This window comes from Chionomys nivalis, chromosome 1 (genome assembly GCF_950005125.1).
Source record: "Chionomys nivalis chromosome 1, mChiNiv1.1, whole genome shotgun sequence".
In the NCBI taxonomy this organism is placed as follows: Eukaryota; Metazoa; Chordata; class Mammalia; order Rodentia; family Cricetidae; genus Chionomys; species Chionomys nivalis.
Genome location: NC_080086.1, coordinates 115,670,605 through 115,693,352, shown reverse-complemented (window position 1 = coordinate 115,693,352; position 22,748 = coordinate 115,670,605). Strand labels below are relative to the sequence as shown.

General features: G+C 37.6%; 1 protein-coding gene across 35 annotated transcripts in view; it reads right to left on the bottom strand.

The window, feature by feature from the left end:
• The window catches only part of Nrxn1 (neurexin 1), a 1,077,006-nt gene that overhangs the window by 170,356 nt on the left and 883,902 nt on the right, over window positions 1–22,748 (bottom strand). For all 35 annotated transcript variants that reach the window (XM_057767124.1, XM_057767151.1, XM_057767179.1 and 32 more), the window contains one exon: window positions 2,880–3,051. In XM_057767124.1, coding sequence (XP_057623107.1) covers window positions 2,880–3,051 — 172 coding nt within the window. The remainder of the gene's footprint in view (window positions 1–2,879; window positions 3,052–22,748) is intronic.

Here is a 22,748-nt window from a genome sequence, read left to right as displayed (position 1 = left end):
ATCTATCTTTCTTGGAATCTGTTGCATTACGTTTTGTTTTTGAGTGTTGTATTCTTAGTTAAACATTAAACAACCCTTTCCCATGTACTATCGTGAACAGTTAAAAGTTGTCTTGTTGCTAAAATATTATCCTAAAATGTTTCTTATACATATATTTATAGATAGGCTACATGTATTCATTGAAATAAAATTAATCATTAACTTTATAATGATATAAAAGGTATTTTTCACATACTATGGTAGCAAATGAAGACAGTTTTATTTTCAAAAGTAACTAATTTATTGAAAATAATCTTGGGTTGTGGGCAGTGAATGACACAAGGTTTTGTGGATTAAAGGTTTTGAAGAGGTCTATTTTGATGAGAGAGAACATATTGTTCATAACTATAATTAGGAACAAATCAGTGGTTAATGATTCAGTATATTCTAAAGCTCTAACTGACAAGAAATAAGAAACAGTTTTCTCAACTTTAAATGGTTTGCAAAATATTATTTCTGTACTTTGCTTCATGCACAGAAAATAATGGATAAGAGGTTTAATGTTCAGAAATTTCAATATTTATTCTTAAATGTGTATTGTTGGGTTGTAGGAATATTGCATTTCCTCTAAAAGAGCATAAAACCTACATGTACTAATTAGTTTCTCTATGAAAGCCTTCCAGACAATTACAGGATAATACCAATGGTCAATGCTGTAGGTGCTTTTCATTAAACGTATAGTGTCGCCACCAGATAAATTGCTTCATAGAAAAGCACTTACCACAAAGCCCTGTAATGGAAGGTTAAGTGCTATCCTTAATTACTAATTTCAACCCTTATATTTTGTAGTGCAGGCACTTTAAAAGGAAGGAAATATAGTCTGTTGGTTCTGTTCCTGATTCTCTGATTATAGGATTTGGTGGTAAAAGCATTAGTCTAGTGGCTTTTATAATGAAAAATAACCTCCCTAAATTTTTAAAATAAAAATAGCCAAACGACAAGCTGATATAAAAGATATATACTAGACCATGATATTGAGCTCATATTTAAAAACACTTTGTTCTAAAAACTTTAATCTAGATCACTCACACTTTGAAATTTATATGCAGCCTTTATGGCTGTGTTGCTTGTGAAAAGGATGTTTGAAATTCCTGTGTCCTTTCCCCCATCAGCATCATTCTAAAGTGTACACAGAGGAGGTGACTAGAGGGCAATAACATGACACAATGGTGAGGTCTCTCTGATCTTCACAATGTTAAGTTCATATGTGCACAATACATTCAGAATTTTATCATGTTTAGCAGTAATGTGTTTTATATGTATAATATATATGTAATTTTCATGAGCACTATAATATTTTTATATGTCAGCCATTGCATGTGTCCTTCACAATAATAACTGGAAGTTTGTTCACTTTTCATTAATTAATATTAATTAAAGTTCTCCTTAGTGAAAGGGCACCTAGAGTGCATGCCTAGATATAAAAGATTATAATTGTCATAATTATTTCTAAATACTTGTTCCTTAATTATTATGCTGTACTAGCTTCTGATTTTTAATATATTTCTAATATCATTTTTTCCTTTCCTTTCATCCTTTTTTTCCTTCCCCTTATCTTCTTTCTTTCCCTTCCTTTCCCCTCCCTCCCTCCCTTTTTTCCTTTCTTCTCTTCTCTTCTTTTCTTTCCCTCCCTCCTGCTCTCTTCTTCTCTCTCTCTCTTTTTCTTTCTTCCCTTTGATTTATGGCCTCTCTATGTAGCTTTGGGTATCCTGGAGCTCACTATGTAGGCCAAGGTGCTCTTGATATTTTCCAGAATACCAACTTGGTAAACACTCACTGAATGCTTCCTACTTGTCAGTATTACAAGAACTTCCGGATGCATGATTCAATTTTCTTGATTTTACATTGTCATAAGGAGGTTAGTTTATTAATTTAATTCATCAAGCATTTGCAAAACAGAAGAGATTAGGACTGAACTCTGAAAGTAGAGATTGATATAATTCAGAAAAAGCTCAGAAAAGTGCCAAAGATGTTTCATCTCTTTGGTATGAGTTAGTTCCAGAGAAAACTAGTATTTAACTAATAAATTACTTAATTAATAATTAATTAATAAAATTATTCTAAGAAGTGAATAATTCCAACAGAGGTGTTCCTTCTGCACTCACTCTTATTATTAGTTTTATTGTGCAAAATAATAGTGGGTTTTATATTTTTATTTATACTATAAGATAAGTTGTGTGCTGTTTAAAAAGGCATATTTTGTAGACTTCAACTCAGTAGCACTATCACCTCTGAAGTCTTATGAATCACTATGGTTATATGAAAATGAAATGAACTCCCTTTACACACAGCTTTACACCTGTGGTACCATGTTTCCTGTAATTGTGTTTCTTGTCATCTCACTCCAGGCTGGATCTCTGCCTGCCTCCTGCTCTTCTTGCATGTTTCATGAGTCTCTGTTGTGTGCCACTGTTAAAAAAAACAGCTTTGCTCTCCAAAAAAAAAAAAAAAAAAAAAAAAAAAGAAGTGTTATAATATTCTTTCCCTTGGATTGAAATTTTAACTGTTACTTTTGACAAAGCCTTTTTTTATTGTTGTTCAAATGCAAGAATTTCGTAAAAAGCTTTGACATATTGTGCTTTTTATGTGCGCATTTTTCTGTTGCATTGATGCTCTGGATTTTAAAAGCGGTAACGGGTGGCTTCAAGTTCATCTATAAAATGCTTGTATGTGGTAGCAAGAACAGTTTAGGACAGCATTACATTGACATGACTCTAAAGTCTAATTAATACTTTATGGTTTCTCAAAAAACCACAATTTTAAGAAACGGACGCAAACATTGCTTTGCTTTTCCAGTTGTTTTTCACAAAATTGTTCACAGGTCCATCAACCTTGCTTACCTGCAGGGTAGCGCTCGATGACTGGCCAGCTGTCCACCTGTAAAGTGGCATTGCCTCCACTCCTCGTGAAACGCACAACATGGTATTTTCCATCATTAATGATTGCATTGGATTCTTCTATGGCGATGTCATCTGTCCCAACATTAAACTTAACTCCAATTTTTCCTTGGTGCTGTTAGGAAGGATGAGGATAAGGTCTTATTAAATCAATTAATTAGTCAGCATTTGATAAGAATTTGTGTAACAGGTGTTGTTCAAGAATATGCTTTGGACAACAGCTGCTTTTCTCTGATTATATTTCTGAAAAACTGCATGCAATAGAAGCAAGATCTTGACATTTGGGTAAATCTGAGACATCTCTTTCATGGATAATTGATATTCTGAAAGACACACTTGCAAGGGCATTGCACAGCCTTCTTCCTGGGTGTTGCTACTGAGAAGGTGCACAGCTGCTGGCATTAGAGCATACACTCTTATGTTCTCTGACACAGCTCCTTTAATCTAATCTTCTAATTTCAGAAGAAAAACAAGACGTGAAACCTTCCCTTTCAATAATCAGTGAAATCAGAGCAATGAGATCTGTTTAGAGCCAAATAACAGATGCTCACCATACAAGACATCTCTGTAACAGGAATGGGCAGAGAAAGAGGCATTCACTAAAATGATTTCTTAGTCATTAGTTATCAAACCATCCAGATGTTAGCAGTTTAAAACATACCCATTGCCTTTATCTAGCAGATAATGAAACTTTACATGAAGCTGCAACATCTTGTTCAAAGACAAACAACTTAGTAAAGACAAGCTGGGACAAAAGTCTGATTACCTCATTTTTAGGTTACATCTTAGCTAAAATGGAGCTAGTACAATTATCTAAATTTCTCTCTCTCTCTCTCTCTCTCTCTCTCTCTCTCTCTCTCTCTCTCTCTTCCTTTCTCTCTCTGAATTATGTAAAGTAATATTAAAATAATTCTAAGTGGCTGTTGACTTCAGAATGTCACCAAGAGAAACATGTGCCTCTGTCATCAGCCTCGGAGAAGCATTCTCCAAAAGCAGGGCTGTCAACCCCACCATGAGCTGAACTGATTTTGAAAGTATGTGGATTTTTCATTTAATCAGTAGCCCAGGATACCTGCGTTGCAGGCCCTCGTTAGAGTACATCAACTCATGATCACTGTGGCATGCTTTTCATAAAGCCTTAGTTGAGAGAAGTGACATGGGGAAAGAGGGTTCTACAGGACACACAGCCAAGTATCCCTGTAGAAAATTTAAATCATAAATGAGAAGCCTGAAGGTTTGGACCACATAACTTTAGACTTTTCTGGGTTCTCACTATTAAACTAGGCAGCAAGATGACACCATCAGCTCATGGCCTAATGTGAATTTTTCATTATTTATTTATTCTTTGAGAATTCCATACATATGAACAATGAATGGACTTTGATCTTACCCTCTCCAGATTCCTCACCTACTCTTCTCCCAAATTTCTCCCTCCCCAAATTTCTCCCCACCCAAACTTATGTCTTCTTATTTATATTTTTAAAAACCCAAGGGTCTAATTAGTCCTACTCATCTACATATGGTAGTTATGGTTATCCACTGGAGCAAAAGTAACCTACCTGGAACACTTCCCAGCATATTTTTAAAAATAATGTCCATGTATTTGTTAATCACATACAACATTATATCACTTAAATGAGGTTCTTATAACTTCCTCTGAATTTATCTCATATGTGTTAAGATTGTATACATGTTTTTACTTAAACATATTTGTGTTATTTAAGTATATTAAGAATGCATAAATACTTCACTAAGTATTTTATTAAAATGAGCTGATAGGAATTTTGATAAACTGATGAAACAACAAGAGCTCACCAAAATATCTAGGGTAAAAACAATTAAAACTGAAAAATTTCCAAATACCTTCAATAAAATTTCCATTTTATTAGATATCTCCTGTTTGCAACTTTAATTATTTCACAGATATTGAAATGCCTTGCCATTTTAAGACACATGCCTTGACATGTATTTAAAAGACTAGTGAAAAATATAGCAGAAAATACAAATCAGCCCAAAGGTAAACTCTATATGAACAGGTCATGCAACTTTTAAAATGTCTATCTACTTTCTCTTCTTAAGGGCTAAACACATATGCAGGATCTTAAGTACTAGCTAACGCAACACATTTAGACAAAAAAAAAAAAGCTGAGGTTCCACACCAGACTTTTGTCTCCAGGGTCTGTGCTCTACATTACACTTGCTGAATTTAGGTGTATTGGCTCATTACAGGTCTAGAAAATGAGTCGGTAAGTCCATCTGTACCTGACTACTGATTTTTATCTCACTGTTATAGTAGAAATACAATGGAGCCTTCAATTATTATTTGAAGTTAGTAGTCATATATCAAGAATTGTGTGCTTAAAATAACTTTATAATTCATAGTATTCAACTGATATGCTATTGTAATAATACATTAGTCCTTTTGATTCCATTTTAGCCAAGCATTTGAGTTGACTAAAATAAGCTTAGGAAATTGTTTTGCTATGTTACAAAATTAACTGTAAAATTCTCAAGACAGGTGTGTGAAAGAGAGAGCATATTGAAAACTGATTCTGATGCACCAAATTCAGTTCAGCAAAAAAAGGGAGGAAAGGCCAAGATGAGTCTCATGATTGGACAGGGATTCTGGGAGAGAGTTGGCCTGGGAGTTGATTTTCCCATCACCCCTAGAAGACGCTTACACTTTCCTTCTCCTGCGTGCCGCAGAAAGGGACCTAACTGGAGTATCTCAGATGACTTCATTTGTGCCTTCTGCAAATTTGGTTGAAGCAATCGGAAAACCAGGATTTGGTTACACCTGAACAAAGAAATAGCAGAGCACCAAGTGACAAGTGCCTGAGCTGATTAGAACAGAAGCCACATGAGTGGATCAGAGACAAAAAAATTGGAGCAGAAGTGTGTAGTAGCCTGTATAGGGAGACCTCTGAGAAGGTGGGAATGGATGGTGAAGGGAACACAAAACAAAATACGTGGGCCCAGAGAAAGGATGCTCAATGCCTAAGGCAGGAAAACTTAATGAGTGTCTGAAGGAGGTGCATTTATCCACCTCTGTGGTATTTCAGGCAAGGTATTCTTTAATTTTCATTTATTTAAAAGAGGAATTTTTTATAAAAAAACTTCCTATATAACAAGGCTATGCCATTTCTTGGCATATACCCAAAGCATTCAACAGACTTCATAGAGACTTCCTTAGCAATGGTCAATTCACAACAGCTTCTCTATTCACCACAGCTCAGAAATGAACCCAATGTCCTTTGATACTGGATAAATAGAATGTGACAGATGTACACAATGGAATATTATTCAGCTGCAAAGAGCAATAAAATCATGAAACTTATAAGTCAATAGGTGGCACTAGAAAACATCATACTGAGTGACATAACCCAGATCCAGAAAAACAATTGCCCCATGTTCTTTCTCATCACCAGTTCCTAGATCCAAATCTCCAGATTTGAATATATAACCTTGAGTAATGATCACAGAAATCAGAAAAGAAAGTGAGGACCATGACATGGGAGAGGGTCTGGATAGGAGGAATAGCAGTATACAGATGATGTTCCTGTTACTAGAAAGCAATCCAACTGTGCAGGTCTAGGAGATCATGGTTCTTAGAGGAGAACCTCATACCTCTACTTTGCTAAATTAGCATGACACCCAACTGCATTCTAAATACTTATCGTTTTATCCACAAGTAATTGTAGCTCTCAAGCCTTATCCAAGAAACTTCTTTTTTCAACAGGTGGAGACCATTACAAAAAAAAAAAAAAAAAAAAAAACAGGTCAAAATGCAAAGAACACGTGATCGTGGGGCACAGCACCAATGGATACATCTATGACACAACTCCTGCACGCAAAGCTCAGGACATATTGTAGAAGCGGGAGCACACAGATTGTAGGAATCAGAGGACCAGGAAATCTGATCTTAGGTTGTGTCCCCTAGAAAGGGCAAGGAAGCTTCATCCATGATATCTCAACAATATGGCTGCCTGAAAAAGACCTAAATAAGTACAATACCAATATAGTCATGCTAACAAAGAAGGGAGAAATCTCACGGATTCTCAATCATAGACAAAAGAAGCACAAGCAACTAAGGAATGCTAAAAGGGGGAGAATTTAATTTTTTCATTTATTTTTTTTTCGTGGATGAGTCCCTAATTAGTTATCTAAAGCCAATTGGTCAGTCACTGAAATCAGATACGTACAAGGAACACTAAACAGACTGAACAAGGTATATTTATGTATGTAGGAACATAGAAGAATTAATGAAAGAAAACTGAATTTGAGGAGTAGTGGTGGGCTGGGCTGGCCATGAAAATGTTTAGAGGGAACAAAGAGAAAGAATAAAATGATGGAATCATATTTCAATTTCAAACATAATAAAGGAGAAGTTGCTGATTATGTGAATGTGTCTTCATGAGCAAATGTATGCCCATATGTCAAGTGGCTCATGTAGAAGTCAGAGGTCAGCTTAAAGGAGTTGGTTTTGTCTTTCAACAGCATAGTTTCTAAGGAAAAAACTCAGGTCATTGGCCTTAGTGGCCTTCACATACTCAGCCACCTTTTCAGCCTCTTAGGTGACAGATTTTTGACGGTATGGGTGAGAGCACTTAAAAAAAGTACTCTACAAGAACTCAGGGGAATACCCTCAGCTACGTTGCTACCATAGCATTAGCCTAGCAAAACTCCTTCTGTTCCTTATCCTTTCCTGTTCCTTCTGGCTCAACCCTGGAGGATGCATGAAGGAAGAAAAATTAATCATAGGAACAATAGGAGGCAATTTTCATCTCGCAGGAATGTGGACTCTCAGTGTGGCCAAAACAGACATTACTGGGCAGCTTTAAGGGAACAAGTAGGTACTACTACAGGTCAATCAGCTGAAGTTAATTTTATTAGCTAAGAGTAACAGATGACATTTGCTATCTAGGAGGAGCCAAAGGACTGGCAAAACCCTTCCTGGACTTTCCTGGGAACTGGGATTAAAATCCTCCAGGACAGGTTTAAATGCGAGCTCTGTCCCAGAATGCAGATTTTGCAGCATTAATAAGAACATGACGATATTTGTTAACCCAGAGTTAAACAGTTGTTTGGGATTCTTTCCTGTGTAAATGTCTTTCTTATAACAGAAGGCACAGAAGAAAATACTGCTCAACTTTCCAAGCTGCTCTAAGATGACCACGATAGTCTGTTCTCCACAAACTTCCATTTAGGAGGACCGAGTTTGTGAACAGAAGTATCTTCGTGCTAAAGCTTTAAAAATTACACAGTTGCTGAAGAGAATGCACTAAAGATAAAAGCACTTGCTGCTCCTCCAAAGGTCTAAGTTCAGTGCCTAGTACCTATGTCAGCCTGTGTATAACCATCTAAAACTCTTCTCCTGGAGATCTGATACAAGGTTCTAGCCCACTTTGGTTCTCACACACATGTAGCACACTTACACACAGCAATAAAATAAGTTATAAACACAATGTCCCATGTTCACAGATAGTAAGTGCTTTCAATTTATCCTTAACATCTTCTGCAATGTACAACACAAAAACGCTTATTTCCTAGGATATAGAAATGGCCATATTTCACAATTTTGATTAATTCCCTATATTAAATAAATAATTATGAAACATGAAGGGTCAGTGATGCTTGGAGAGGTTCTGGTTGTTAAATAATGTCCATCTGTTCTTGGATATGCAATATGCTGCCTCAACTCTGAGTTGCTTTAACATATTGCAAATTCAAACTCTGTGACATAACTAGTGCAAAACGAACATCACCAGAGTTGGTCCAAGAAATGCCCACCACTGCTCACTATCTGCTCTATGGAAAGGCCTTGGAAAGCAATTAAATATATACGATAGCCAAAGGGGCATCCGTACCTGTGAAAAGACATTTAATATAGTGAACTATAAAATACTACCATGAAGACTATTTTGTGAATCCCATATTTACTTCCCTCCAGAGCTGTAAATACGTTCCAAACCCAGCTCATATTGGCAGGAGAGAAAGTTATTTCAATTATATAAAAAAATAAAACTTGCTGAACTTTCTTACCAATGGATAATTACAGTTTAAAAGAATTCATTTCAAATCCATATTCTCCGGGATTAAATGTGATTGTCTTGGCAAAGTCTCATGAATATTGCATTAGCAAAACCAGCAGTTATTTCAGCGGACATGTACTGATCTCTCTGTATTGTATCTTGCTTGGAATGAATAACTGCCTCATACCATAATTTTGAGAATCTATTCTAAGAACATCAGTAATGAGGCATTTATAATTTAATGAAATCTTCCTGTGCATTCATTAAATAAATAGTGACAAAGGTAATTACTGAGTTTTTTTCATGAAAGTTCATTTCTGAATAAGGATTATAATATTAAGCCATGCTAAAAGGAAACGTCATGAAATATGATACTGGTTAGGTACTTGAAGGTTCTAGCAAGTGGGATTGCACTAACCAATTCCATTGTGAAATTATATTCACTTGAAAATATGTTTGAACCAAGACTGATATTTAATGATATTTTTAATATCTAGAGCATCCTTTAAATAAAATTTTTATATGTTCTTCATTCAGATATAGTTTAATCTACCTGCATACATACAATATAGAAGAGACACAATGTACACAAAAAATTCTGTCTTTATATATGGCACATAGATACTCTGCATAAGACTCCAAAGATCCCACATCAAAGCACAGCTTTCACTCCTTTACCTCGTTTTGTGTTTATCTCAGCTGTGCCCAGAAAGAAACTAATAAAATTAAAAATTGCCTGTTTTCAATATTTTGTTTAGCATGCTTCCTTGCCTTAATGACCAACAGGAAAGAGACCAGCCCTGGGAAGTATGCAGCTTAGCAGAGAGCCTAATTTATGTTCTGTGAGACTCTGCCATGCACTGAGCTCATGCTCCAGGACTATGGGCAGAATGAGGCAAGGCACACATGCACACGTGTACACCCAATGACTGGACTCACTTAGACTGCAGGGTGATTCTCAGGATCCATATCTACAAGGATACACATCATACACCGGGCAGAATGCTATGACTTCTAACTCCAGAGACTAATGCTTAACAGGGAGCCAATGTTCTATGGCACAATGCAGTCTATGGGGCGATAGTCATCATTGCTGACAAAGCAACTCTGCAGTGACAGAGAGCCACCTGTTCTTCCTCCTCAAAAGAAATGAACTGAAATGTTCTCATTGGGCCCTTATAGCTCCCTAAGTCGGGACTTACCACCGGCTGGTAAAGACTATTATCAATCCAGATGACCCATAATGTCAATACATAGCTTCAGTTTCTATTTTAGTAAATTCCTCTGTACCCCTAATTCTTACTACTACATCAAAAATTTCTCACTGCACTGCCCTTTCCAAACACTGAATAGGATCTCTCTCTAATCATTGTGTGAACACATAAAATTGAATATCTGATAGTCACCCTATGTGTGAGGACAAAATGGTGGCTTATTTACATACTTTTTGTATTACTATACACTTGAGAAAATAAATTGTGAGGCAAATAATAAATTATATCAAAGAGCTGAAAGATTGTCCGTGAAGAACCAGTTGCCCTAAGGTCACAGGGTTAAAGAATTTCAAGATGTCCCCCCCCACACACTGTGCAGGTAGAATCGTCCACATGGGAGGCAACTATAACAGCCAATGCAAACATATCTGCACACATAGGTTCCCTCCATTTTCTTACCTTCTGTATATTAGAATGCTTACTGGATCCTATATATTGAGCTACATGTATACACAGTGCATCTCCCGTCAACATACCTGAATCTCACAGAGTACATGAAAGTATCTCCTCAAAGAGCTCAAACAAACTGCCCCAGGTTTCACAGCTGATAGGGATGGATACTGCAATCTGATCATCTTAGAAAAGAATAGAATTAGCCATGTCCTTGCTCCAGGAAGAGCTAAAACCAGAGACTCCAATAGAGACTGAGCCACAAGAAAATTTCCTGCTCAGAGCTGACAATTGCATCCCCCAGTACTACACAAAACAGAACACAGAGTGGATGAGGTCTAGGGTGATGTAGCATAGAAAGACCTCACGTAAGAGCAATGCTCTTTAAGACACAGCATATTTACTTGCCCATTTGACTTTCCTTGAGGATGACGTATGTTCTCTTTTATGTCCCTATTCTCCAGAATGCTGCACCTGCACTGACTCCATGAATATTTGACCATGAGTCTGATGCTACCACCGTAGGGGCATATCATCATCTCCTGGTCTTGATGTGGAAGGGTCTTCTGTTTTGAGTTGATTTCATTGGTTAATAAAGAAACTGCCTTGGCCCTTGATAAGACAGAAAATTAGGTAGGTGGAGTAAACAGAACAGAATGCTGGGAGGAAGTGAGGCAATCGTCATGCCTCTCCTCTCTGAGCCAGACACGATGAAGCTCCAGCCCAAGATGGACGTACACTAGAATCCTTTCCGGTAAGACACCAGGTGCTATACAGATTACTAAATATGGGTTAAGCAAGATATGAGAGTTAGCCAGTAAGAGGCTAGAGCTAATGGGCCAAGCAGTGTTTAAAAGAATACAATTTGTGTGTTGTTATTTCAGAGCATAAGCTAGCCAGGCGGCCGGGAGCTGGTGACAGGAACACTGCCCACAGCTCCTTCTACATGGTCTTAAGAGCACTTAATCAAACTTTGTTGAAAACCTGCAACAGTCCTCCGTTCATTTTTTTATGTCCCTGCCTTTTCTTCTAAGGTGTCAAAAAAAAAAAAGAAAGAAAAAGAAAAGAAAAAGAAAAGCTTAGGTTTGTAAAAATGGTGGTGGGTTGGTAACTATGTCCTTCAAACTATTAACAGACTCTCTTCACATTTGGAGTTTCCCCAAACTCTTTCATACATAATATTTAAGTAAGCTATAAACCACATAAACTAGTGTACAACTCTCTGTCTTCAGTATGCTGACCAAGGGCTCTCAGCTTATTTACAAAGTGACAGCACCGTCACCACTGCTGGATTCCAGACCTTTCTATCACATTGATATTTTCTCTCCACAAGACAAGGCACATGAAAATCTTGGCTCCCTTAACTATTGCAAGACACCTAAGATGCATTGCTTTCATTATTAGTAATAATTTTATTATTGCTTAGAAAAAGAGTGTTTAGCTTTAGAGCAGGTTAGCAGCAGTGCCTAACACTTGATGTAGGCATTGCAGGTTTTACTAGAGGGTGATTCCTTAGCTTTCATAGTGACTGCTATAAAGGCCACTATCATGAAAATAAGGAAGAAGTATTCTTTACTGTTCTATTGTCATGAAGACACCATGGCCAAGGCAATTCTTACACACAAATCATTGAACTGGGGATTTGCTTACAGTTTCACAGGTTCAGTCCTTTATCATGACAGGGAGCATTGTGGCATTCAGGCATGTGTTGCAGCAGTACCTGAGAGTCACATCTTGATCCAGAGAAGGCAGGGCTTGGCATGAGCTTTTGAAACCTCAAAGGCCATTGCCAGTGGCTCACTTCCTCAAACAAGACCATTCCTTCTAATCCTTCTCAAATAATGCCACTCTGTGGTGACTAAGCATCCAAAATTATGAGCTATGGGGACCATTCTCATTCAGAGCACCACAGAAGATAAGGGTCAGAAAAGCAGAGAGTAAAGAAGTCAGGACATTGAGTATTTACCACTGAGCTCAAGAAGACTCTAGGAAAAGTCTAACTACAAAGTAAAGCAGTTAGCAGAAAAAAATAGGTATTAGATATTACCTGTTCAGGCTTTTTTTCCCCTACACTGCAGAACACCTAATTTGAATCTTAGTCGTTATTATAAATTTTCAAAGTTTATAAAACAGATGGATTCTGGGATTATATTATGCTTTAAATACAGAATTTTTTGGTTAGAGGAAAATGATACTCTACTAGTTTGACATAGCAGTAGCTTATGATGCTGTCGTTCACATCAGTTGAAAATGGAAGAACTTATCTTTATTGGCAAGAACCACCAGAGCTCCTTGCTGGGTGAGTAGGACTCAGTGTATAAGAGAGAAACGGTTAGGAAGTTCTCATAACTGAAAATAGATCTCCAGTGATTCCATCCTTTGGTTCTTCTCCTCCACCGCATTGTTTCTCTTTAGATGAAATTAAATCAAAGTTAAAATAATAGCTTCAGAGTGAGATGACTCAAAGACCCACTGCTGTGTTCTTGACTAGATCGATAATTATAGTGTTTGCATTTTGAGATCTTCCCGGTATCATTTCTTAAGTCAGTTTCGGGTTATTCTTTTTGCCTGTGGTGCAGTTTTGAAGGTTTCCAGTGTGGCCATGGATTCAGAAGTCAAGATTGATACATGGTATTTCCCAGTAATGTGAATAACTCCCCTGGGCTTGTCAGCACAGCTGGGGGATGAAGCTGATGTCCTCTGGAAGACCAGTCATTTCCTCAAATACATCCCATCTGCTTGCTGAAGCACTAAACACTACAAAGTGTAAAAGGGATCTGTAAATGTGTAAAACATTGCTTATAAAGTCTCTTTTCTCCAGATAATCGCAGAGCAAAAAGAAATGGGAAAGAAGTGGCTCTTAGCTTGATGTCCTCACAATTCTTTCAATAAATTAAATTTACATATCAACCACAGTTTCCCTTTTCTCCTCTCCTCCTGTACCCTCTCCCCACCTCTTTTCTACCTCTCTCCCCAATCCACTTTTCCTTTGTCTCCATTCAGAAGATATAAGGCCTCCCATGGGAGTCAACAAAGTCTGGTATATCAAGTTGAGGCAGGACCAAGATCTTCTCCATTGCATCAAGGCCAGGCAAGGCATCTCAAAATAGGGAATAGCTTCCAAAGAGCTAGCTCATGTGTCAGGGATAGGTCCTGGTCTCACTGCAAGACTCTCCACAAATATCAAGCTACTCAACTGTCACCCAGTACAGATGGCCTAGGTCAGTCTCATGCCTACTCCCTAACTATTGGCCCAGAGTCCATGAGCACACACACCTCAGGTCAGTTGTCTCTGGTCCACAGAATTTTTAATTTCTCATCGGTCATACTTGAAGTTATACACCAGTTTCAATGACATTAAGACATAACCCCAGCTTGAGCTTTATCAAAACAGTAGCTCATTACATGTGGATGGTTGTTTTCTTACTTTGGTTTGTTTTGTTTTCAGTAACTGTTGCTTTAAAAAGAAAATAAAGCAACCTTTGGCTGAATGGTAAATTTGTGCTTTTCACATTGTATGGTCATTCAGGGAACCATATAAAACAAACATTGTGCTTCAGGTACTGATTAAAGCCGTAACCTTTGTTTTTTCTGCTTCTGTGTCTTTGGGCCATTACACAGCTTGCTATTAACCTTCACCAGGAACTGGACAGGGAGAGGCTGTTCTATCAATTCTCCAAGATGTTGGCACTTCTAGGTAAAAAGTTCTTCTGTAAAGGAGGTTTTGGATTATTTGTGGTTTTCATTTACTTGTATCCCAGGACTAAATCATTTCTGTGGAGCACTGACTGTAATTAGTCTGACTCTAATGTTCTGCATTTCCATATCTCAAAGCAGGTGTCTCAGAAAAACAGACAAAACATCTTTAGAAGGTAACTGTAAGCCTCTATGTGAAAATGAGTGAGTAGGTTATAGGTAAAACCAAAATTAACTTTTGGAATTTTTTTAAATCTTATAAAGCTATGAACACGGATGAAGTATCTAATGAATTATGTGGATGCCTCAGCTTACTAACATAGGCTAACTTGTAGTGCAAGAATTACTTTGAAAAAAAATAACAAAATAAATAAATAAAAATTAATTAATTAAAAAAACGAATTACTTTGTTGGTTACAACATTGTTGTAAACTGTGACTTACGTGCAAGATAATAGCCAGGCAATGTTTCTGTGCAGGCCTGAATTCTTTATGATGCCATCGTGATTATCATCAGCCCGGAGCAGGGCCCTAGCATGAAATGTGCTCCAAGAGAACAGCTGACATGGTTTCCTTTCTCCTTCCTTTTCCTTTCTTAATTGACTTCTGTTCCAGGATTATTTGCTTGGCATTTTTTTAAAAAAGGAAATGTATGCATGTGGGCCTAGAAATGCCTCTCCACACTGTTTCATACAGAATCTGCAAGGCTCTGTTTCCCATAGCGTGGAAAGTTGAATTTCCCACAGCATCATACAAGCAGATCTATGCTTCTGTGTGTAACAGATACAACAGGGTTTCCTATGCAGGTGCAAGAAGCTCACAGAAAACCAAATAGACTGGGCCAAAAGAAAAGTCCCCTCATCCCTCACATATAATAATCAAAACACAAAACATACAGAATAAAGAATGAATTTTAAGAGCTGCAAAGAAAAAGATCAAGTAACATAAAGTGTATGTTGTGGTTTGAGTTGATATACATTAGTTTCTCTCTATATAGCAGGGGTTTTTGCTATAAGTAACAAAATTATGGAGCCACTCTAACACATAAAATTTAGTACTCATCAACTTTGATTTACTTATTTACTTATTCAAAAATTCTAAACGAACTATGTGATATTTTCTGGTATTCTGTAAATACCAGGTAAAACGTAGCTAGCACAGCAGATGGTATTGCTACCTTAATAAATTTACACCTCACATAATCCCTTTATGTAATGAGATTTACGTTAGCATATAGCACATGGCAGATGTCACTAAGGAAAAGAGCACAATGCCTTCCAAAGGATCTACTGACCAAACCAGCCTCTCAGAGGCATTAAAAGGATGAGAAAGACCCAATACTGAACAGACAGGTTTTCCAGGCAGAGAAACAGCATTTGCACTGGCCCCAAGAAGGGTCGAATATGTGAGCAGAAAGATGGAATCTAAGATGGGTAAATGTAGGTACAAATACCATTATCTAGACTTTTTACATAGATAAAGATATGTAAATTACATATGAACAGAGGAAAGTTGGAGCCAAAAGAGTCTGTCTATGAAGTAAAACTAGGTTATGGAATTGTGCATAAAAGCTAAAATATATTATTTGAATAAACAAAGTTAAGTGGAAAATGATAGCTGTGCATATTTTTAAAAGCTTCCAATCTAAGTGTATGGAATTGTTGATATAGATACGGAGCTTAACAGTATGTGTTCTGACATTCATCTGATTGTTTGTCACGAAGTGTCATTCATCAGTGTGCTTTATGAAATGTAATATATAAAAGATTCTGAATCAACAGGGACTCGCTGCATTTTCCAAAAGTCATTTACTTCTACAATGTCAAAATATGATTCATCATTCTATGCTGATATTTCAAAGCTAATGTATCATGTTTAGTTTCTTTGTGAGGGAGACTGTCTTGTTAACTTATTTCTCTGGAGATCCCTTTTATCTGAAGATGGTGCCTGAGTCCACCATACAGGCTCCACCTTAGAAACGCTGTCTGAAAGCACTTGATGAGTTTTTCATGTCTTCCACAAATTAGCTCAAGAAATAACTTTTAGTTGAACAGATACTTTTGTCATTTGATGTGGCATCTCTTGGGTATATTCCCAATAGTGGTATTACTGGATCTTGGGGTAGGTTGATCCCAAATTTCCTGAGAAATCGCCACACTGATTTCCAAAGTGGTTGCACAAGTTTGCATTCCCACCAGCAATGAATGAGTGTGCCTCGTTCTCCACAACCTCTCCAGCAAAGGCTATCATTGGTGTTCTTGATTTTAGCCATTCTGACAGGTGTAAGATGGTATCTCAAAGTTGTTTTAATTTGCATTTCCCTTATCGCTAAGGAGGTTGAGCATGACCTTAGGTGTCTTTTGGCCATTTGAATTTCTTCTGTTGAGAATTCTCTGTTCAGATCAGTGCCCCATTTTTTTATTGGGTTCATTAGCATTTTAAAGTTTAGTTTCTTGAGTTCTTTATATATTTTGGTGATCAGACCTTTGTCTGTTGCAGGGTTGGTGAAGATCTTCTCCCAGTCAGTGGGTTGCCTTTTTGTCTTAGTGACAGTGTCCTTTGCTTTACAGAAGCTACTCAGTTTCAGGAGGTCCCATTTATTCAATGTTGCCCTTAATGTCTGTGCTGCTGGGGATAAACGTAGGAAGTGATCTCCTGTACCCATATGTTGTAGAGTACTTCCAACTTTTTCTTCTATCAGGTTCAGTGTGTTCAGACTAATATTGAGGTCTTTAATCCATTTGGACTTGAGTTTTGTGCATGGTGATAGATATGGATCTATTTTCATTCTTCTACACGTTGACAACCAGTTCTGCCAGCACCATTTGTTGAAGATGCTCTCTTTTTTCCATTGAATACTTTTAGCTCCTTTATCAAAAATTAGGTGTTCATAAGTTTGTGGGTTGAAATCAGGGTCTTCTACTCGGTTCCATTGATCAACTTCTCTGTTTTTATACCAATACCAAGCTGACAAAAGTATCTGTTCAACTATGTTCATAGCAGCATTGTTTGTAATAGCCAAAACCTGGAAACAACCTAGATGCCCTTCAATGGAGGAATGGATAAAGAAAGTGTGGAATATATACATATTAGAGTACTACTCAGCAGTAAAAAACAATGACTTCTCGAATTTTGCGTGCAAATGGATGGAAATAGAAAACACTATCCTGAGTGAGGTATCCCAGACCCAAAAAGAGGAACATGGGATGTACTCACTCATAATCGGTTTCTAGCCATAAATAAAAGACATTAAGCATATAATGTGTGATCCTATAGAAGTTAAATAAGAAAGTGAACCCAAAGAAAATCATATAGTCATCCGCATGGAGAGGGGGAAGTAGACAAGATTGCAGGGCAAAAACTGGGAACTTGCGGGTGAGGTGGCATGGGGCAAAGGGGAAATGGGATGAGAAATATGAGAAGGGGAGGATGGGAGGAGCTCGGGGGATTGGGATGGTTGGGATATAGGAAGGATGGATACGGGAGCAGCGAAGTATATATCCTATCTAAGGGAGCCATCTTAGGGCTGGCAAGAGACTTGACTCTAGAGGGGTTCGCAGGTGTCCAGGAATATGTCCCCAGCTGGTACCTTGGGCAACTAAGGAGAGGGAACCTGAAATGACCCTATCCTATACTGATGAATTTCTTGCATATCACCTTAGAACCTTCATCTGGCGATGGATCGAGGTAGAGACAGATTCTCAATTTGGAGCAACGGTCTGAGCTCTTAAGGTCCAAATGAGGAGCAGAAGGAGGGAGAACAAGAGCAAAAAATCAGGACCACGAGGGATGCACCCACCCACTGTGACAGTGGAACTGATTTATTAGGAGCCCACCAAGGCCAGCTGGTCTGGGACTGAATAAGCATGGGTTGATTCCGGACTCTCTGAGCATGGCGGTCAATGAAGACTGATGAGAAGCCAAGGACAATGGCACTAGGTTTCAATCCTAATACATGAACTGGCTTTGTGGGAGCTTAGCCTGTTTAGAAGCTCACCTTCCTGGACGTAGATAGAAGACCTTCGTCTTCCCGCAGGGCAGAGAATTTGGACTGCTCTTCAGTATCGAGAGGGAGGGGGAATGGTGTGGGGGGAGGAGAAGAGGAGTGGGGATAGGGGGAGGGGAGTGGGGGGAGGGGGCAATATTTGGGAGGAGGGGAGGGAAATGGGAAACGGGGAGCAGGTGGAAATTTTAATTAAAAAAGAATAAAAAAATAAATAAAAGGAAAAAAAAAAAAAAAAAAAAAAAAAAAAAAAAAAAAAAAAAGAAATAACTTTTAGCAATAGCTATCACCTAAAAAGATAATTCAGTTTTTCAAACTATCCAAGAAAATATGTCATAATAAAATCTGCCATAGAGTTTTGACTAAATAAAACATGTCTACACTGTAGGGTAAAAGGGAAAACTGGAGCAGTAAACCAACCAATCACTGAGCACCCTGAATCTGAACAGAGAGTCAGTGAAAAAAACACACCTTGGATCTGACACGTGGGCCTAGAAAAGAAACATCTTTATCCCAGAACCCAGGACTAAAGACATGTACCCTAGCTCTGAAATTAGTATCCAAAACACACACACACACACACACACACACACACACACACACACACTTTGTCCCTAGAATCAGAGTCAGTGAAAGAAATAGTTTGACCATAAAATCAGAGCTAAATATGCCCCTGACCAACTAAACTGGCCAATCCCCGAGTGGAGAAAAGTTAACCAATACTGCTTCTCCCTGAGAAAACTTTGCCCTAAGAAGCCCTAAATATGCCTCTCTGGAATCAATCCCTGGCAGGGACAACCACTTTCCTGGTCTCCTCCTTCCCAAATAAATCTCTTTCTCAAAAGAGTCTTGGATGACAACCTTTATTCATCCCTGCAGACTAGAAGAACCTGGCTGGGACCTGGGATGTCCCTTAGGGTAGTGAGCTGAAAAACCTTGTGGAGATGCTCCCCAGGGGGCCTCAGAAAGGTGGAGCAGAACAAAAGAACCTTGCTAGGATGCTCAGAGCAAGACCAGGCAGAAAAAATAAACAACTTTTCACAGAGCTGCCAGAGGAGATTGCTACATTTCTGCTCAGACTTCCCCTTTAAGCAGAATGCTAGCAAAAGCAGAAACATCTTGGGCTGGAGAAGCAGGTAGCTCTGCTAGGATGTTCCCTTAAGGGAACAGAACAAAACTCAGCTGTAGCAGTCTCCAGGAGAAGAGCAGGATCACTATATCCTGAAGCTAGACCATCCCTCACCACATGCCAGCTTCATGTAGCCTGGCTTCTCGATAGTCAGGACACCTGTCCTCCAGGGCTGAGTTGTCCTATTGTGGCTCCAGCCTTGAGAGCTGTCCTATTGAGGCTCTAAGCATATCCTGACAAGTCAGTATATCTCTGCAACACTACATGATGGAGGAGGGTCTATGTGTTACTTTCATTGGTTAATAAAGAAACTGCTTTGGCTCTGATAGGATAGAAAATTAGGTAGGCTGAGTAGACAGAACAGAATGCTGAGAGAAAGAAGCAGATAAAGTCAGTTGCCATGATTCTCCCACCCGACACAGACGCCGGTTACGATCTTTCTTGTTAAGCCACCTCGTGGTGCTACACAGATTATTAGAAATGGGTTAATTGAGATGTGAGAGTTAGCCAATAAGAGGCTGGAACTAATGGACCAGGCAGTGTTTAAAAGAATACAGTTTCTGTGTAATTATTTCGGGTAAAGCTAGCCGGGAGCCGAGGTGGCGGGAAGTGGCCCGCTGCTCCACACTACAACTACAATTGTAACACATTCCCTTAGATACAATAGGCATGGAAACAAGAAATTTATTCATCTGTGCTATCTGAAAAAGAAATACAGATAACTTCCTATCAGCTCAGAACTTCTAGATCCATAATTAGTAATTTAGTGTACAGATACCAGTTTTGTAACAAGTAAGTCCTTACAGACACCCATTAAATGTTATAATATAAAAGGTGAGCCATTGGGTACTTCTTGTGACACAATAGCAAAGCTAATTTAATAGAGTTTCTAGTATGTAAAGTATAGATTAATGACATTGGAGTATCTTTCTACATTATATTCTAAACTCTTTTTATCAGTTCTAGAAATCTTAATGTAGTCTTGCTTTCTTTTTTCTTTTTCCCTTCAATCTCTCCCTTAAAATTAAGGTTATTTGTGCACTCGTTTAATTCTTTCCTTGCACGAATATTCCAATTTTTTTCTATTTAAAAATTAAAATTACTCAAACTCTTTAATTTTAAACCCATCATTTGAAATCAGCCATTCAATTGTTATCAGCTTCTCCATTTCCAGAGTTTGTAAGAATGACTCTAGAATTTAATATAATTTCTAATTTGACCTGACTTAATCCAAGAAGTTGCTTAAAAATGACAGTTCAGAGCAAGAAATCATCACAGTGATGCTGAAGAAATGAACAATGAAAGGCCCCAGGTTCTTCTGAAGCACAGACCAAGCTTTCGCGTCAACAGAACAAGAAAGGTTATTTCATATTGATTGCTTGGACTCCAGTTAACAAGCAACAAATAATAACCCTTGATTAACTCACAGAATTCAGTGACGATTGAATGACAGGTGATCAGAAGGTGTGCGAAGCACTAAAGTTGGAGCTCAGATACATCAAACATGAACTTGGTTTAACTGGCCTGCTATCATCAGCTTATTATAAACTTTTCTAGTACAAATTAAATCACATACTCCTTTGAAGTAATGATAATTTGGTTTGATTCTGTAATTAATACCATTTGCTGCTCCAAATTTTGCTGTTGAAATTTATTTGACACAAAAATACTATAAGAAAAGGTCTGAGAGGATTCAGAGAGAGGTTCAGAATTAATCTCTAATTTCATTTAATTTCATCTGCCTTCCTTTTTAAAATGACTTCTTATCTCACTGTTAAGTTTGAAGCATCCTAACCTCCAATCCAATGTTCTGCACCCAGTGCTGAACTCTTTCCTCTCATTTGGGGCAGATGCCTAGCATATTACTCTACAACATTATTCAGTGTTATTAATGGTAGGTCACCGAAATCCACCAACTTGGAAGGTTTGCATGTGGTTAATACATTTAATATCAGATTACCAATACCAAGTTCTCCAAACAAGCATGCAAAAAAGACGCAATAACAACTACCCAACCTAATTTTATTTTGGAAAAACAGCTAACTATTTGCTAAAATAAACAGCCACCTTGTAAATGTATAACATAATCCATCATTCATTAGGACCTTTTCTCTTTAATACTTTAAGTATTTATTAAGAATTTTAAAGAGTTATTGTGGAATTAAATTCCTTGCCATTCTTATGTTTACTCTCTTATCACAAATGCTGCCACATACTATTTTCTAGAACATACTTCTTACCAAAGTGTTATGATAGGAATGTTATGTAAATTTTAAATCTCTTTTAAAAATCTACCTAATTTCATATACATTGTTACAAAGCTGAAAATGATAAACAAGACAGTTAATAAACCAACACAGAAATAAATTGAGAAATTATCAATGTAAAAGGTTCTGGCCTGGATAATTTATGTCCTGGTTGTTAACAATATTTGTGATAATATCAATTAATTCTAATTGCCAATTACTACTGGGCTCCAGGATTAATCTTTTTAAATATAGCTCTAAACTCAGTAATTGACCCATAAGGATCACCATATAAACATTTACTGAATAACCATTGTGTTCTCGCATCAATTGGAGCGGATGCTATAAGCACTTTCATTGCTTTGCAAGTTAATTGCTCATTATTTGAAGAAGCAGAATTTTTATGTGTAACCATCGCTGAAACATGTGTTTTAACTGTTACCTTTACTATTAAAACATTCAAGAAATAGGTAACATGACTGAGAAGATATTTCATGCTAGACAATATCTGACTTCATGAAATCACCCCTTTCTTATACAATGGCTAATGAGATGTGAAGCACATGCAAAATTCCTAAAGTGAATTTACATTATAACCAAAGTTACAGACAACCTATTTAACAAAAATTGACATGTACTCAGCAGCCTAACTCAGAGCTGTGCATGTAGGGCCACTTGTTGTCAATGAGTTACTGATGCATCCATAATAACCAGTTTTAGTTTGTAATTAGGAACTACTTTTTTTTTTAAATCATTTTACAGATGAAGTCATGTAGTACTAATACACACAGTCACTAAGGGGAACTTGGGACTTGAATTCAGTTCTTTCTTTTTTCTGTTGCCACTTATTGCAGGAAAAGGAATACCCAAACAATTCTACAATTATAGGATCCCTTCAGTTTGTTCTACTGTTAGATAGCTCTTGCTTTAAAGGCGAGAAAAAGAGAGAGAAGGGGAGAAGGAAGGGAGGAAGGAAGGTGAAGGGAAGAGAAGGGAAAAGAAGGGAAATGAAGGGAAGAGATGGGAAGGGAAGGAAGGAAGGA